The sequence below is a fragment of the Bidens hawaiensis genome, unplaced genomic scaffold, assembly GCF_021521415.1.
Source record: "Bidens hawaiensis isolate Kalapana, Puna unplaced genomic scaffold, B.hawaiensis_p1.1 tig00002631_1, whole genome shotgun sequence".
Lineage (NCBI taxonomy): Eukaryota > Viridiplantae > Streptophyta > Magnoliopsida > Asterales > Asteraceae > Bidens > Bidens hawaiensis.
Genome location: NW_027491143.1, coordinates 629,954 through 647,464, shown reverse-complemented (window position 1 = coordinate 647,464; position 17,511 = coordinate 629,954). Strand labels below are relative to the sequence as shown.

The following is a 17,511-nucleotide window of genomic DNA, read 5'->3' as shown; positions in this document are numbered from 1 at the left end:
AAATATTAAATCTTTCTTCAACAAGTTTAATAATATTCCGAATATCATCAATAAACATTTCCTTGTTTGAAATGAAAATTTGCTATTGACCATCAAAGTAAAAGTTAATTGTGTCATTAATTGGAAATTGGATTTTAATAATCCCAACTTAATACAGTTGGCTGATAATAATCTCAACTTTGAAAGTAGCTGTCACTGGTCCCAACTTTCACACTATTTATTTTCATTGGACATCCGTTAAAAAAAACTTAACGACGTTATGTTTTTTTCCAAATTTCAAAATGATATTTTAGGGCTTTTGATCGGAATGAGAATACGAGTCGATTGATGTAAAACTTAACTCGAACGACGCATCAAACAGCTTGATTTTTGTTAATTAAAAGTTTAAACACCGAAATTGAAGCTTCTTTTAGTCGTTTGCACCGCCGTTTGGAAGTAAGTTTTACATCAATCGACTAGTATTCCGATCAAAATAAGGGTAAGGGCACACAGAGTCATCTAAACTCCAACTTTCTCCCATTTTCATCAAAATTTTTGGGGAGGAAGGGGGGGGGGGGGGGTTCCACGTTTTCCTGAATCAAAAACTCCATTGACCACTCTCGACTTCCCTCATTTTTCTTCACATTTTGGCTTAACAGTCCGGGATAAACCGGTAATGTTCCCGACCCTTTCCCGTTGCCTTTCACCGGCACCACTCTTGTTCTCTAAGATACAATTTTTTCCATCTCTTAATGTTAGGGGTGTGCATGGTTTGGTTCGGTTATTACCATTAACCGACAACCCGATCGGTTCGGTTAATAACCAATATCAAACATGGGCTAAAAGTTTGCTTAATTAATATTACATGAAATGAATGCTTAAATACATGAAATGAATGTATAACTACATGAAATGAAATGAAGGTATAAATATATGAAATTGAGATATTAGTACATGAAATGAAGATATAAATACATGAAAATGATAGTATTAATAACTATTAATACATATAATACATGAAATAGAGGAAAAAAGGCTTGAAAATATGGAAAAAATGAAGAGTTCGGTTTTCTCGGTTCGATTTCGTTAACGATTCGATTTATTGGTCACCCTACACCCAATGGATTTTTATTATATATATTAAATACCAACTCTCTATTCATTGTATTTTACGCACAGTATAATAAGCTTTAGTGATTGTTAATTTTTGTACACTACTTATGTTTGTTGGATGTACACGTATGTTACAAACTTAGTTATCTTCTACCCTTTATTTTTATTTTCACTTTACTTAACTGTAAAAGTAAAACTCATATCTCTCTCTAAAGATAAACATCTCTTTGCTTCCCCTTTACATCATGGGATCCTTCAATTATTGATCATAAACGATGGTTTTAAAGAAGTCTTTGTTGAGTAGAAAAAAAAGATCAGAAACTGAAACAAAGATGCGCCGATTTGGACGGGATCTAAACATTGCAATTGCCATAGTAAAAACGATCGTGACACTATCTATCAACAATTATTTAGTTGATGTCATTGTGGTTGGATTTTGTTACGTGCTACAAATACATTTTTGACGTTTGTGGTCAAATTAATAAAGAATTAAAGGAAACTCATGTTAAATGCTATATATGGTTAATGGCTGGTGTCACGACTAACTCATTGCACATGTTGATTATATATTACCAATAGTAATGCCTACGCAACCACCTACATTCTGAGCACATTGAATGTTGATCGCATCGTCTGATGTACAAGTCCCATGGATATCAATAAAGGAAACATCCTTTATTTGAACCACTGAAGATGGCTGTTTGATTACGTGAAAAAAAAAATACAATATTATTATCTTATTAGTAAACAATATTGAAATACATATATCATTTCAAATTAATGTTACAAGATACGTATCTACATACCTTTTCTGTTTGATTACAGACTTTATGATTATGATCGGATGTTGTACATTTATCATTTCACTGCTTTTAATTGTTATTTGGTTTGCAGAACCCGATCCTCCCTAGAAAAACAGTTAATTAAATACATGTGAATGTAATAAGTACATAATGTTTATTTAAACAAAAAGAATATAATTTGTTATTTTATTAATACCGGCACAGTTTTTATCCTAACTCCATTTTGAGTATTGTTGAAGGTTGCACCAATGACATTGATATTGCTAACGGGTTCATGGGCAAAGTTCCTTCCTAGGCTTCCAACACTTGAAGAAAAAAAAACAATGTTAATTAATTAATTAATAATAATAATAATTAACAAGACCAGTGTGATTAAACGAACCTTATGCCATGACCAGGGCCACAATTTAAATTTGTAATGTTGATGTTGGAGCTACCAGCATTGATTGCAATGCAATCATCGCCTAATTAAACATAAAATGCATATTGAAATAATTAAAAAAAAAAACATTTTTTTTCTTTTCAAGTAAAAAGCTTATGTAATATTATATGTAAATACTGTCATACCAGTTCCAATGTGTCCACCGTTAACATTAGTGTCTGAAATATCGATGTCATCAGTGTTAGGAGCGCCAATACCTGGTGCCTGTATGTTAATTTCCGAGATGGTAGCACCGTTACAAGCATTTATAGATATATGATTTCTTGGACTGTCTATGGAAGTCACTCGGTCGAGAACCAGCCAGGTACAACCATGAAACGCCAACGCCTAAACAAAACCAAAAGAAATAATAAGATTTACTATAGATTTACAAAGGCATGCATGCTAAAGAAACACATGTTTAATCACTAATTACCGTGGGATTATTTTTTTCACATGTGATAGGCCGTGTCTGGAAAAAATTAACACCCATGGTTAAATAACTAATTAATTAATTATGTAAATTAACTACTGAATTACCCTTTGGCATGCGTTCCACCAATCAAACCCTTGCCCAATAAATCGTCCGTTTTGGCCGATTACATGAAGATTTGGGACATTTTGAAACTTAATCCATGTATCAGTGTTACTCGGCCATATGTTCTTGGGTATCGCTATAACGTCCCCAATAACCTGTTAACATACATAACCATGAAAACATAAATATTGTTTTTCATATACGAATTATAAAGTATATATGACCAGGGCCGTCCCTGAGATTTACTTACAGTAACTTCCATCCTGTCAGCTTTGCATGGACCTTTGAAAAGCAACGGTCCTATTTGAGAGTTTCCTGTGGATAACTCAAACTTACCGATGCCTTTATTACATGCTTGATCCCAAAGATTTTCCTGTTGCATGTATACAACATATACATTATTAATAAAACATGAAACTAATGCATGTACATACGTACTTAAACTAAAGAAAATGGAAGCAATTAATTAATGGATTACCAATTTAGTAACATCAGTTACTCCGACAACACCAACATGTTCCTTTCCATCAAACAAATTCTGAGGTTGCGACAAAACCATGAATCCAGTGATTACGAGAGTGAGAACGAATGTAACCGCAACTGCTGAGTAAGTAGCCTATAATATATTAAACACGTACGTAATCAATTAATCAATGAATCAATCTAACAGTTTTATTAATTAACAAACAATTAATCAAAAAAAATGTTGATCAAGAAAGCTAATTAATTACCATGATCAAAAGCTAGAGAATGATTTAGGTTGATGAAAATAATAAGAAACAGATTATGACATTTATAGAGAAATGTGAAAATGGTAATTAAAGTTATTTATGTCTATAAAAAACTTTATTATTAAAAAACTGCGTTTTTATTGTAATTCATGGAGAGGTAAATTAAGAGAGGTAATTAATTTCCAAAACATGTATAAAAGTTACTAAGAGATATTAATGCATGCATGTATTTTATGCAATAACAACCGATGTTTATTATTAAATTCAGAAAAGATATTGAAGAAACACTAATCGGACCCCTGGCAGATTACGGATAACCTGGGGGTTAGATAGATGTTTCCCACGAGGGGTTAGACCCGGCAAAGATGGTTCTTCTGATAACCTGCAAAACAGACACCGTGAGCTCGTCACTGAGAAGGGGGGGTTCCTCCTTGTGACCACACTCCGGCGTGAGAATCAGACTAGATTGCTCTTGAATATAAATGTATATTAAGAGATTGCTAGAGCAGATATCAGGTATAATATGTAATACGAGATAGTATATGATGATCAGATGATAAGATCATACCATTTGGGGTATTTATAGCCGAAGGTAGGTTTCCAAGAAGGTGTAGCCGGCTGAATAGCATTCCTGTTCTACCAACTGTGGCCTACGCACGTGCCATGCTGGTAGTTGGTGGGTAGGCAGCGGCTGACAGTGACCAGGCCTGCTGTGTACTATTCCTTTTCCACCAACTGCCGGCTATGCACGTGGTATGACAGGAGTTGGTGAGTAGGCAGCGGCTAATAGTGACATACAGTACAAGAGCATGCTGCTCGCCATACTGTTGTCAATGAGCTGTCGTATCTTTGGTCAGATCTTTTGCCCATACCTCGTCAGGTACAGTACAGAAGATCTTCCCGACCGTACGGACTGGCTTATTTGGGCGGGAGTATTCCCCCTCCCGCCTCTGTGCGGGATTGTTCCCGGCTTTGCTCATTCCTTCAGGTGACAACTGAATTATTGAGAGCTAAGTGCCTTGTGCGTGTAGCCTTGCTGCGCGGGTGGCCTTCCCTGATGGCTTGTATTCGCAGCTGCGGGAATAGGCAGAGTACTTCACCATTGGGAGGCATTTCCTGCAGGAACAACTTGCGTACTGCGCGTAAGGACGTCACGTCTCTGAGCATGGTGGGTCCTGCGGATCCAGTTGGTTTCTACGCAGACGTCTTTTCAAAGTGAGTCTTGCGGGTCCAACTGGGCTCTGCTGGGACCTACCTCTTCAGATATTATGTATAATAATTAGCTAAATTAACTTTTTACTTTTTAGAGTGTTGATGATTGTTTAACAGCTAGATAAACCAATTCTATTAGGAAATTAGCGAATTTATCTAAATAGAGATTCTAATAAATCGTTTTTACACCATATCTATGCATCCAATAAATGTTTTAAGTATCTCTCTTTTTTTTCTCTTGAACATCAAGTATATCTCTTTTTACATAATTAATATATTATTTTTATTTAATTGTTTTATTGAAAAACAGATGGTTAAACTTTATTGAACTTAGAAGGGTCATTTTACCATTATTTTTTATTAAAATTTTGTGACTATATTGACTTTTACTTAAATCACTTTGGGTGAAAGACTTAAATCAATACATAGAAACCTAAGCTAATCCCTTACATACACTAGATAGACCACGTTACATGTGCACTAGCTAGTCTACTATACACTCATACAATTGGTCATTAGGGGTGAGAAAGAAACCCAAAAACCGTTCCTAAACCGAAAAAACCGAAAAATCCAAACAGAAAAAACCGAACCGAAACAAAACTGACGGTTTGGTTTTATGTTTTTGTAAAAGCTGAACTTACGGTTCGGTTTTGGTTTTGCATGAAACAAAAACCGAAAAAACCGAATCGAACCGAATTTCTAAATTTTTATATTTTTATTTATTATTTTTTAAATAATTAATAAGAATTTAATAAGTATGTAACTCGAATATTTTTGACAAAATGTATAATTATCAACTAGTTAACAATTAGCAAAATTATTTATACTTATATTTATTATTTTCCTCGACTTTTCTTTTGGCCTAAACTTTTCAAGCTCATATGAAAAAAAAAACCGAAATCGAACCGAAACCAAAATCAAAACCGGAAAACCGAAACCGAAAAAACCAAAACCGAACGGTTTCAAAATTCCAAAAACCGAAGTTTTGGGTTTTGGCTTGGTTTTAACCTAAAACCGCACCGAACCACCACACACACCCCTATTGGTCATTGACTAGTCAAACTAAGCTTCAACTAATTAGTTAACCCAATTCACTAAAATTCAACACCTCTCAAAACAAAGTGTTACACATAACCAAATAGATTAATCGATATCGGTGTCAATTAGTCGGTTAATGTTTATAATTCATGGTTTTAAAGAGATGCAATGATTAATGACACTTGTTCATTTAGTGTGTGTAGTAGTATGGTGTTGTATGCATAATATATGAAGTTTATTCTACATTAATACTATGACCCATAATATATGAAGTGATCATTCTACTGCAAGTTCTTTCGTTTCATGCACAAAATTCTACAATGTCTAGTCTAATATCCAACAAAGTGGTATCAAAGCCAAGGTGGTTCAAGTATCTTTTGAGACAAGATAGATCAATGAAGAGGTAGGTCCCAGCAGAGCCCAGTTGGACCCGCAAGACTCACCTTGAAAAGGGACGTCTGCGCAGTTGAACCCACACGACTCCTTAACGGACGTCTGCGCGGTTGAACCCGCAGGACTTAACTTAAAGGGACGTCGGCGCCGAGACCAACTGGATCCGCAGGACCCACCATGCTCAGAGACGTGACGTCCTTACGCGCAGTACGCAAGCTGTTCCCGCAGGAAAAGCCTCCCAATGAAGTACTCTGCCTGTTCCCGCAGCTGCGGATACAAGCCATCAGGGAAGGATACCTGCGCAGCAAAGCTACACGCACAAGGCACTTAACTCTCATAATAATTCAGTAATGTCACCTGAAGAAGGAATGAGCAAAGCCGGGAATACTCCCGCCCAAATTAGCCAGTCCGTACGATACGGGAGGATCTGTTGTACTGTACCTGACGAGGTATGGACAAAAGATCTGACCAAAGATACGACAGCTCACTACAACAGTATGACGAGCAGCACGCTCTTGTACTGTATGTCACAATTAGCCGCTGCCTACTCACCAACCTGTCGGAGGACGTGCATAGCCTGCAGTTGGTGGAACAGGAATAGTACACAGCCGGCCTGGTCACTATCAGCCGCTGCCTACCCACCAACTACCAGCATGGCATGTGCGTAGCCCACAGTTGGCAGAACAGGAACACTATTCAGCCGGCTGTACCTTCTTGGAAACCTACCTTCGGCTATAAATACTCCAACACCTTGGAATGGTATATCATCTTATCTCATCTTATATCTCATATCTTATACCTGATATCTGCTCTAGTCATTCTCTTAATATACACTTATATTCAAGAGCAATCTAGTCTGATTCTCACGCCGGAGGGTGGTCACAAGGAGGTACCCCCCCTTCTCAGTGACGAGCTCACGGTGTCTGTTTTGCAGGTTATCAGAACCATCTTTGCCGGATCTAACCCCTCGTGGGAAACATCTATTTAACCCCCAGATTATCCCTAATCTGCCCGGGGTAGATTAGTGTTTCTTCATTGGCGCCATCCGTGCATAAAAGCTAGAACTTAAATTCTTTTTCAGTTTTCTCAAAACTTTTGGAAAGATGGTTAAAGAAACCCCGGTAACCACAACCCCAGCTACTGAGGGGAATACCGGCGACTACACAGTTTTTACGAACACTACCCCGGTTACCCAAGCCGGGGCAAGTGCAGTAAATTTTACGAACACTACCCCAGTTACCCGAGCTGGGGTAAGTGCAGTAAATAATCGCTCACTGGGATTCACCGATACCCAGTTAGAGAGACAACGAACGAGGCTTCCCCGCCAAACACTCGATGAAGTTAAAGCGTGGGCGGAAGCACATCAAAAAGAATTCCAAGCTGAGTTGGATGAACGCTTACGTTCACTCCAACAGCCTGAGGAATTCGGAGAGTACTTGGACGATGATTCGGAGGAATCCGATAGTGACGCAAACCCTCGTCATAGGACGAAAGGGAAGCGTAAGGAAACGGACTCCCAACCGAGAAGGCATTTTGAACAAACCTTCAAACCAAAAAACGCCGGTGGAAACCAACGTGACTTCTCAAAAGCATTTAGACCAACTGCGGCAAATTCGGGAACGCCCAAATTTGCAAGGGACATTGCGGAAGCAATCGCCCCGAAAAGTACCAAACAGATGTCCAACATCGGCACTTACGATGGTATATCTGATCCAGACGATCATTTGAACAGATTCATAGCGGGGGCAACCGTCAGTAATTGGACGGAACCTACGTGGTGTTACATGTTCCAAATGACGCTTGTTGGGCCAGCTAGAGCGTGGTTCGATCGTCTACCGGTCAACCACATCTACGATTGGGCAGACTTCCAACAGAAGTTTAGCCAACACTTCAGCCAACAAAGAAAGTATACCGAAGAGCAATGGACAATCCTCAATTGCATTCGAGAGAAAGATGAATCTCTGCCAGACTTCATCACTCGCTTCAACTCAAAGAAGCTAAGTCTGGGTAATATTAGCGAAGATCTTGTTCGCGCTGCTTTCATCCAGGGCGCGAATGACCCAGAGCTCATCCGCACCTTAACGGGTATAGATGGCATGCCATCCACATGGGATGCCATCATGACAGCAGCTAAACGCTTTGCGGAAATGGAGAAGCAACTGGGTAGAGATCTCCCCCAGAGCACAAACCTCTACACCCAGAAAACAAGAGAAGACAACGTCCTTACCGCCCGACTAAACAAAAAGCGGAAGCTAGGCATTTGGCAGTCAAGGGTAAACTTTGACACCTCATCCGGCTTGCAACATCAGTTAGGCGGAAGGGATAACGTACAGTCGAACCAGAACTCCAGATGGACGCCACTCACCAAAAGCGTCACCGAGATATTTGCCACTGAGGAGCTCCCATGGCCAAAGGCTCCAATAATCCGACATCGTCACAATGCTGATCGGAGCAAATACTGTGACTTTCACAGGACAAAAGGCCACAACACTGAAGAATGCACAGACGTGAAGGACATCGTCGAAGCATTTGTCAGAGATGGGACGCTCGCGCACCTCGTGGCGTAACGAACGCTGAGCAGGCTGATGCGTGTAGAACCCCAGTTGGGGAAAACACGAATAAAATTGCAGCTTCAATGTTGGAGACTACATACTGCGTAAACAACGAGATCCTGAACCAGGTGCATATCGGCTCGATGGCACTCCCATCCCAACAACATGGAAGGGAGCTCAATTACGCAGTTTGCATGTAGATCAATTCCAAACTTGTAAAGAAAAAGCCCAGAGCCACTTCTAATGGAAATGATTCTCCTTAGAACATTGATGCTGATGATCTTACATTTATACTTATGAACTTTCCACACTGATATGCCGGTCTTCACCGCATACATAAGTGGGGAAGTCGTTGCTTGTGGAAGGCGGCAAAACCCGCATAAACACAAAAACGGCAAACCTTCACGCAGGTCAGTCATAGGTAAAGTTTGGTGATCCCACAAAATGAAAGTGCCGGTCCTAACCGCACAAATCATGATAGAGGAAACCGAACTAACCTATTGACAACCGCGCGTCGAACGGTTAATTTATTCAAAACACTGATGCCGGTTTTCACCGCATAAATAAGTGTAAAGAAATCGTTACTTGTGGAAGGCGGCAAAACCCGCATAAACACAAAAAACGGCAAACCTTCACGCAGCTCAGTCATAGGTAAAGTTTGGTGATCCCACTAAATGAAAGTGCCGGTCCTAACCGCACAAATCATGATAGAAGAAACCGAACTAACCTATTGACAACCACGCATCGAACGGATAACTTATTCTAAACCCTTAGAAAATTTCTAACGAAAAGATGAGGAAAACCTCCACGCAGGTCAGATATAGGTAAAGTTTAGCCATCCTACTAAGTGCAAGTGACGGTCTTACCCGCACAATCACGAAGGAGGAAGCAAAACTTCAACCTATTATCTACCACGTTCAAAGGTTAACTTATTCTAAACACTTAGAAAATTTCTAACGAAAAGATGAGGAAAACCTCCACGCAGGTCAGATATAGGTAAGGTTAGCCATCCTACTAAGTGCAAGTGACGGTCTTACCCGCACAATCACGAAGGAGGAAGCAAAACTTCAACCTATTATCTGTCACGTTCAAAGGTTAACTTATTCAGAACACTTGGAAGGTTGCTAATTTAAACTAAAGTATGCATGAGCAAGTCATATAACGTTTATAAAGCAAGTCATCCAGTGAAAAAAGATTTATATTTTATAATAATTCAAGTATTACAAGAATGGTCGGGTAACTACCCGCCTACAAGAATATAAATCTATACAATGTAAACCTATCCTAACAGTGGGAAAGGATCTTAAGGTTCAAGCTTCAGGGCCACTCCCTCCAAACCCACTTGTACCCGCACCATCAGTTGGCTGTGGCGGTTGAAGGAAGGTCTTTAGAATGGCTAGCCCATCATCAGCAGCAGCAACTTCGTTCACCTTCTCCACCACCGGATGCGGGAAGGCGGCATACTGATTCACTGCTTGGTCATATACAGCTTCAGTATCAACATCATATAAAGGGAAGTTGGAAGGCGGGATGCCTTTCTCAACGAACCCTAGACCAAGCAGGAAGCCGGCCTTTTCCCCATCCTCATGAGAAGCGTTGAGGGCTGCGCTCATGGCATCGTCGTATGATGTGTCCGTGAAGACTCGATGCACAACCTACAAGAAAAAATACAAGTATCAAAACATTTTCTATTTACAAAGAAAAGCGTAAAGATATGAAATTACGCATACCTGAGACAACGCTTCTCGAAGAAGCCATTCCTTGGCAACCAGAGCCTCCTGGAGGGCGGCTTGAGCTTGGTTACGGGCGCGTTCGGCTTCACTTTTGTTAAGGTTGGCGAGCAACACTTCCTTAGCAGCAGCCTCTTCAACGCCCTTTAGCTTCCGCTCGGTGTGGTCAAGCACGCCCCTCTGGTCCAAGATCTCTTGGAGCTTCTTGGCGTCTTCCATAGCCAAGGCATCATGAGCCTGCTGGAGCCTCTCTAGCTTGGCTTTAAGCTTCTCGTTTTCAATGCGTAGAGGCTCGGCAACAGCTTCAGCCTTAGTGGCCCTCTCAGTTGCGTTCCGTGCAGTTTCCTTAGCCAGCCGAAGCTGTTCGTTAACAGCTTGGGCAGCCTTGGAACGGGCCTCGAGCCGGGCCTGAACTTCAACCTCGAGGGCCTTGAAGGCCTTCTCCTTTTCCGCAGCTGTAACACCCCGACCGATGGCGGATTATACATCGGGGCGCTACGAATTGTTTCATTACTCGTGACACTATTTGGGTGTCAATATTTGATAAATACATTTCATTGCGCATGCGCATAACACACCATAAAGTAACATAAATCACATATCATAACTCATAATATTCAAATACATAAATTTGTCTTGTTATATTTTAAACTAGGTCCAAAGTAAAAGAAAACATCCTACGTGTCCTCGAGTTTCCAAAAGCAGCTACAGCAAACCTGAACATGTGTTAAAATAAAACGTCAACACTTGCGTGTCGGTGAGAAATCAAGTTTAATAGATATAAATAGATAATAACAAAGCACTGCGCGCAACATGTGTATAACTGGTGTTCAACATAGTGTGTAAACAGATTGTGATCAAGCCTAAATAGATCATAGCTCATAGTTCATAGCGTGCTCCAAATCGAGCAAAAACAAATAATCATTCGTGTATGTGCAAACAAACCAAGAAAATCGTAACAATAGGTCTCCCGTGTTTATCTAATGGATCCATAAAAACTTCGGAATAGGCCGATCAAAGCGGTTAATGATCAACACATACAAATATACAACACTAGTAAACGTCCATAACACATGGGTTTTGCGCACATAATTTCATAAACAAGTTTAAAACTCAAGTTGTACGAACACATGAACATCCCAAAACGTTAAAAATAAAAGGGGATTAGGTACGAGATTACTCACCTGTAAAAGGTGCGTTGAAAGATAACGCAAGAACCAACTTTTAAACAAGCGAAAGTTAACCTATAAATAAGAGGTTATTGGTTTAACGATTGGTTTTTATGTCTTGAATATATGCAAGTCACTTAAACAAATTATTAAAAAAAATTATATATTATATATTTACCGAGATTTCTGGGCAGAAAAGAAGAGAAGACGGATTGCAAAGAGGGGAGTGGAGGCGTCGCTGAGGATCTTTGGCTGAGAGTAAGAGAGAAAGATTTTGGGGAGTGTTTAAGTGTTTGAGTGTAGTGTTTAATTATCCAAGAAATTAGTTTTATTTATAGGAAAACCCTAGGGAACACATCCCTTGAATTGGGGAAAAAAATCTTATCAAATCAAAGCAAAGATATGGTGGCAACTGCAGGGGATGGGGAAGGCTGACAGGTTACTGTTCATAGCATGGGAGGGGTCAGTCAAAGTACTGTTCAAGACATGGAAAAGAAGATTTTAAAAGATTATGCCAGTTACTTTTTCTAACAACCAAGAGGGTTGGTAAGCAAGCTGCGCCGAAAGTGACTTTTCGGACAGATGTCAGATCTGGCCTACTGTGCCCATACCTTGGCAGGTATAGCACAGAAGATAAGATATTTCAAAAGCATACAGGCTGGCTTAAACTGGAGAAAAGACTTAAGTGTCTAGCGCGAGAAGGCTTGAGTGCGCGAGGGCGAAGGCAGACAGAACAATCCTTAGCGCGCCGCGGGAAGAACTACAATCCTTAGCGCGCCGCGGGAGGAACTTCAATCCTTAGCGCGCCGCGGGAAGAACTACAATCCTTTGCGCGCCGCGGGAACAGCTGGTCTTCACGCAGGCTTCCTTGTAAGGAGTCTGGCGCGTGGAGCTGCGCATACATCCTTAGGCGGGAAGAACCAAAGGACAAGCAAAGAGTTAAGAGAAAATGGGGCGGGATGGCGGAAGGGAATTATTATTATTATCATTATTATTATTAGTAATATATATATATATATATATATATATATATATATATTTGATAAATTTATAAAGATTATAATCAAATTTTAAATCTTAAAAAAAAAATCGGATCCGAAAACGGGTACCTGGGTCGGGTCGGATTTGGGCAGTTGTCACAGTCTTCCCTACTTTAAGAAATTTCGTCCCGAAATTTATCTCGAAGTAGGATGCGCAGAGAAAAGGTGCGGGTATTTGATCTTCAATTGATCTTCCCTTTCCCAAGTGAACTCGGCTCCGCGCTTGGACTCCCAGCGAACTTTGACAATAGGGATGCGACTGCGCTTGGTTTGCTTCACCTCGCGATCCATAATCTCAACAGGCTTCTCAACGAAATGCATAGACTCATCAACTTGAACTTCATCAAGTGTTATGTGGAGGTTTTCGTCAGCTAAACATTTCTTGAGATTGGATACATGGAACGTTGGATGCACATTGCTGAGCGCGGGCGGTAGGTCCAGTTTGTAGGCAACCTTTCCCACTCTCGCAAGAATCTTGAACGGACCAACATAACGAGGTGCAAGCTTACCTTTCTTCCCAAAGCGGACAACACCCTTCCAGGGCGACACTTTGAGGAGAACAAGATCACCAACTAGAAATTCGAGAGGCTTCCGCCTGCGATCTGCGTAACTCTTCTGTCGGCTTCTGGCAGTCAGCAGATGATCACGGATCTTGGCGATTTTATCGGTTGTCTCTTGAACTAGTTCGGGTCCTGTGATTTGAACTTCACCCACTTCGTTCCAACAAATCGGTGAGCGGTACTTTCGACCGTAAAGTGCTTCAAATGGGGCCATATCGATGCTGGAATGATAGCTGTTATTATAAGAGAACTCGATCAGAGGTAGGTGTGAATCCCAATTACCTCCAAAATCAAGAACACAAGATCGAAGCATATCCTCAAGGGTTTGGATGGTTCGCTCAGACTGTCCGTCAGTCTGAGGATGATATGCAGTACTCATGTCCAAACGAGTTCCTAACGCAGATTGGAGAGATTTCCAAAAGCGATATATAAAACGGCCATCGCGATCGGATATTATGCTCAAGGGAGTACCATGACGGCAGACAATTTCTTTGACATATAGATGCGCAAGTTGTTCAACACGGTAGGTTTCACGAATGGGTAGAAAGTGGGCAGACTTGGTCAATCGATCCACTATTACCCAAATACTATCATGTTTGCTTGCGGTCGAGGGTAACTTGGTGATAAAGTCCATTGCTATACTTTCCCATTTCCACGTAGGAATTTCTGGTTGTTCGAGCAAACCAGATGGGCGTTGATGTTCAGCTTTTACCTTAGAACAAGTTAGGCATTTAGCTACGAACACAGCAATATCCTTTTTCATACTGGGCCACCAATAAGTAAGGCGCAAATCTTTGTACATTTTGTCAGCGCCAGGATGAATGGAATACCGAGTTTTGTGCGCTTCACTCAGTATGTCAGTGCGAAGAATCTCATCATTGGGAATCCAGATGCGATTGAGATAACAGAGAGTTCCATTCAGGTTAGGGACTAGATGCGCTTCCGCACCACACGCTAACTCGGCGCGTAGGTTGCCTTTGCTGATCGATGCGCGCTGCGCGTCGCGAATGCGCGATTCAAGATTGCTTTGGATCGGAGCGAAGTGAAGCTGCGTGTGCGGCAAAATACAGTTGAGTTGACTGGGTTTGCGGCTGAGCGCATCGGCTACCACATTAGCCTTTCCAGGGTGATATCGGATCTCACAATCGTAATCGCTGATGAGTTCGTTCCATCAGCGTTGTCTCATGTTAAGTTCCTTTTGATCAAAAATGTGCTGAAGGCTTTTATGGTCGGTGTAAATGATGCACTTAGTACCATAGAGGTAGTGTCTCCAGATTTTTAAGGCAAATACAACTGCGCCAAGTTCGAGGTCGTGAGTCGTATAATTCTTTTCATGAATTTTGAGTTGCCTTGACGCGTAAGCGATAACCTTGCCTCGTTGCATAAGTACACAACCGAGACCTTGGTTGGAGGCATCACAATAAACGACAAGGTCGTCAGTACCCTCTGGTAGCGTTAGAACAGGAGCTTCGCACAACTTTCGCTTGAGCGTTTGAAAGGCTTCTTCTTGCTTCGAGCCCCAAATATACGGTTTGCCTTTGTGCGTTAATGCTGTTAAAGGCAAGGCGATTTTTGAGAAGTTCGAAATGAATCGCCGGTAGTAACCAGCTAAGCCCAAAAAGGAACGGATTTCGGTAGGAGTGGTCGGTGTAATCCAGTGCTTGATTGCTTCAATTTTGGATGGGTCGACATGAATACCCATCTTGTTTACAACATGGCCAAGAAACTGTACTTCGTCAGACCAAAACTCACACTTGGAGAGTTTGGCATAGAGTTGTTCGGTTCGAAGCTTTTGCAACACCAACAGAAGATGTTGTTCATGCTCGGCCTTGGTTTTGGAATATACCAGAACGTCATCGATAAACACGATCACGAATTGGTCCAAGAAGGGCCTACACACCCGGTTCATTAGATCCATGAAAACAGCGGGTGCGTTGGTTAAACCGAAGGGCATGACCAAGAATTCAAAATGACCGTAGCGGGTTCGAAAGGCAGTTTTGGGAATATCTTCTTCGCGGATACGCAACTGGTGATAGCCAGAACGGAGATCGATTTTGGAGAAACAAGAGGCACCTTGGAGTTGGTCAAAGAGGTCGTCAATACGCGGTAAGGGGTACCGGTTCTTAATGGTGAGCTTGTTCAGCTCGCGGTAATCGATACACATGCGAAACGAACCGTCTTTCTTTTTAACGAACAAAACCGGAGCACCCCACGGCGAAGAGCTAGGGCGAATGAATCCTTTATCGGTCAAATCTTGAAGTTGACTTGCTAATTCTTGCATTTCAGCGGGTGCAAGTCGATAAGGAGATTTGGCTACGGGGGATGCACCAGGAACAAGATCAACACGAAACTCGACTTCCCGAGCGGGAGGTAAACCAGAAAGATCTTCGGGAAAGACTTCAGGAAAGTCACGCACGATGGGGATTTCATGAAGTTTCTTCTTTCCTTCATCGGGTTTGACCACATGAGCTAAGAACGCGACACATTTCTTTTGTAAAAGTCTTCGGGCTTCAGTGCATGACATAAGTTTAAGACCGTTAGATGGTTTCTCGCCGTAGATATGAAGATCTTGACCATTTTCCCGAGGAATGCGAATCAATTTCTTGGCGCAGATTACTTCGGCGCGATTTTGCGAGAGCCAGTCCATACCAATAATAACATCAAAACTTCCAAGAGGCATGGGAATGAGGTTGATTAGAAAATCGTGTTCATTAAGGTTAAGCGTGCAATCTTTGATCACGGAGTTTATTATAATTGTTTCACCGTTAGCCATTTCAACTGTAAAGTTTCCGTTTAAGTTTATTCGCGGTCGCGCAAGTTTTTGTTCAAATGCGCGAGAAATAAAACTCCTATCGGCGCCAGTATCAAAAAGTATAGATGCATATTGTCCGTTAAGTAAAAATGTACCATTAACCACGTCATTATTCGCTTGCACTTGGTGCGCGGTTATATTAAAAGCTCGTCCGCGCGCCACTTGGTTTGAAATTTGGTTAACCGGATTAGCTTGCGTAATTTGTATTTGCAGTCTCGGGCACGCGTTCCGGAAATGACTAGGGTCACCGCAGTTATAGCACGACCTGGGTCGTGGATTATGGTATGTTGATTGTGGGTTTTGCGGGTAGGTTGGTGGTGTTTGCGCGATTGGGTTGGCGGGAAGGACTCTACAGTACTCAGCAGTGTGACCAATACGGCCACATCGGTTGCATTGTCGACACGGGGCTTGAGTTGGGTGATGAAGTTTACAGGTTGGGCAAAAGGGTTGGTTTCCTGTGTAAGGTTTCTTAGTTGACGGGGCAGGGAGCGCGGAATTGGTTAAGGCATAGTTATGGACTACAGGGGGTGTTGGGTAGGTTGACAGTGGGTTAGGAGCGTGTACTGGAGGTTGGTAGGCGGGTTGCTGGACAATGAGCGGGTTGGTAAGCGCGTAGGCTTGATGATTGGGTTTGTGCCTGCGTTTGAGGTTGTTACGGTTTGAGGGTTCTGGCTTGGTTTCTGTTGGTTCTGGGACAGTCTTGGTGTGTTTGGTCTTCTCGGCTCCCCGCAGGAACAGGGTTCCTGCCCTGACATGGTTGTCGCTGAGCACAGCGGCCAACTCGATGGCGTCAGAGAGGGTTACTGGGTTCCTGGCCCATACAGAATCTTGAATTTCCATGGGGAGACCCCCAAGAAACTTTTCGATGGCGCGGCGGGAAGGGGTAACTAGGTGCGGGACAAGCAAACTTAGTTCGTGAAAGCGCGTAGCGTACTCGCGCGCTTCGCCACTGTACTGTTTCAAGTTCCAAAATTCCTCCTCAAGGCGCTTTACTTCGTTGGGAGGGCAGAATTCTCGAGTCAAAAGATCCTTGAATTCTTCCCAGAGCATGCTAGAAGCAGCCTCTGCGCCACGCGCGTGAGCTACTCCGTTTCACCATGTAAGCGCCCTTGATTCCAGGACACTTGAGGCGTATAAGGTTCGTCGGTCTGGAGGGCATTGGGTATGGAGGAAGGTGTTCTCAATTTTCTCGAGCCATTGGAGCATTACGGTGGCTCCTTCGAGCCCTGTGAATTTCGGAGGGTTACCCGCATTAAAGGACTTAATATTGTATCCGGAGGGGTTGGTATTATTTTGATTTAAGGCTTGGGCTATTGCGGCGGCCATTTCCTGGGAACGACGCTGCATACGTCTGCGCGAGGCTTCTCTCCTCTGATGACGGCGAGCTGATAGCGGAGGCATTCTATAAAAGTTTTAGTTT

General features: G+C 42.0%; 1 protein-coding gene across 1 annotated transcript; it reads right to left on the bottom strand.

The window, feature by feature from the left end:
* Positions 1-1,767: 1,767 nt before the first annotated feature.
* On the bottom strand, positions 1,768-7,870 carry LOC143620643 (putative polygalacturonase At3g15720). The gene is made up of 9 exons (XM_077092287.1): positions 7,772-7,870; positions 3,333-3,470; positions 3,105-3,227; positions 2,857-3,009; positions 2,463-2,664; positions 2,278-2,359; positions 2,092-2,200; positions 1,899-1,999; positions 1,768-1,789 (listed from the first exon to the last, which is right to left on the bottom strand). Exons 1-9 carry the CDS (start codon positions 7,868-7,870, stop codon positions 1,768-1,770), a joined length of 1,029 nt encoding a protein of 342 aa, XP_076948402.1.
* Positions 7,871-17,511: the final 9,641 nt, after the last annotated feature.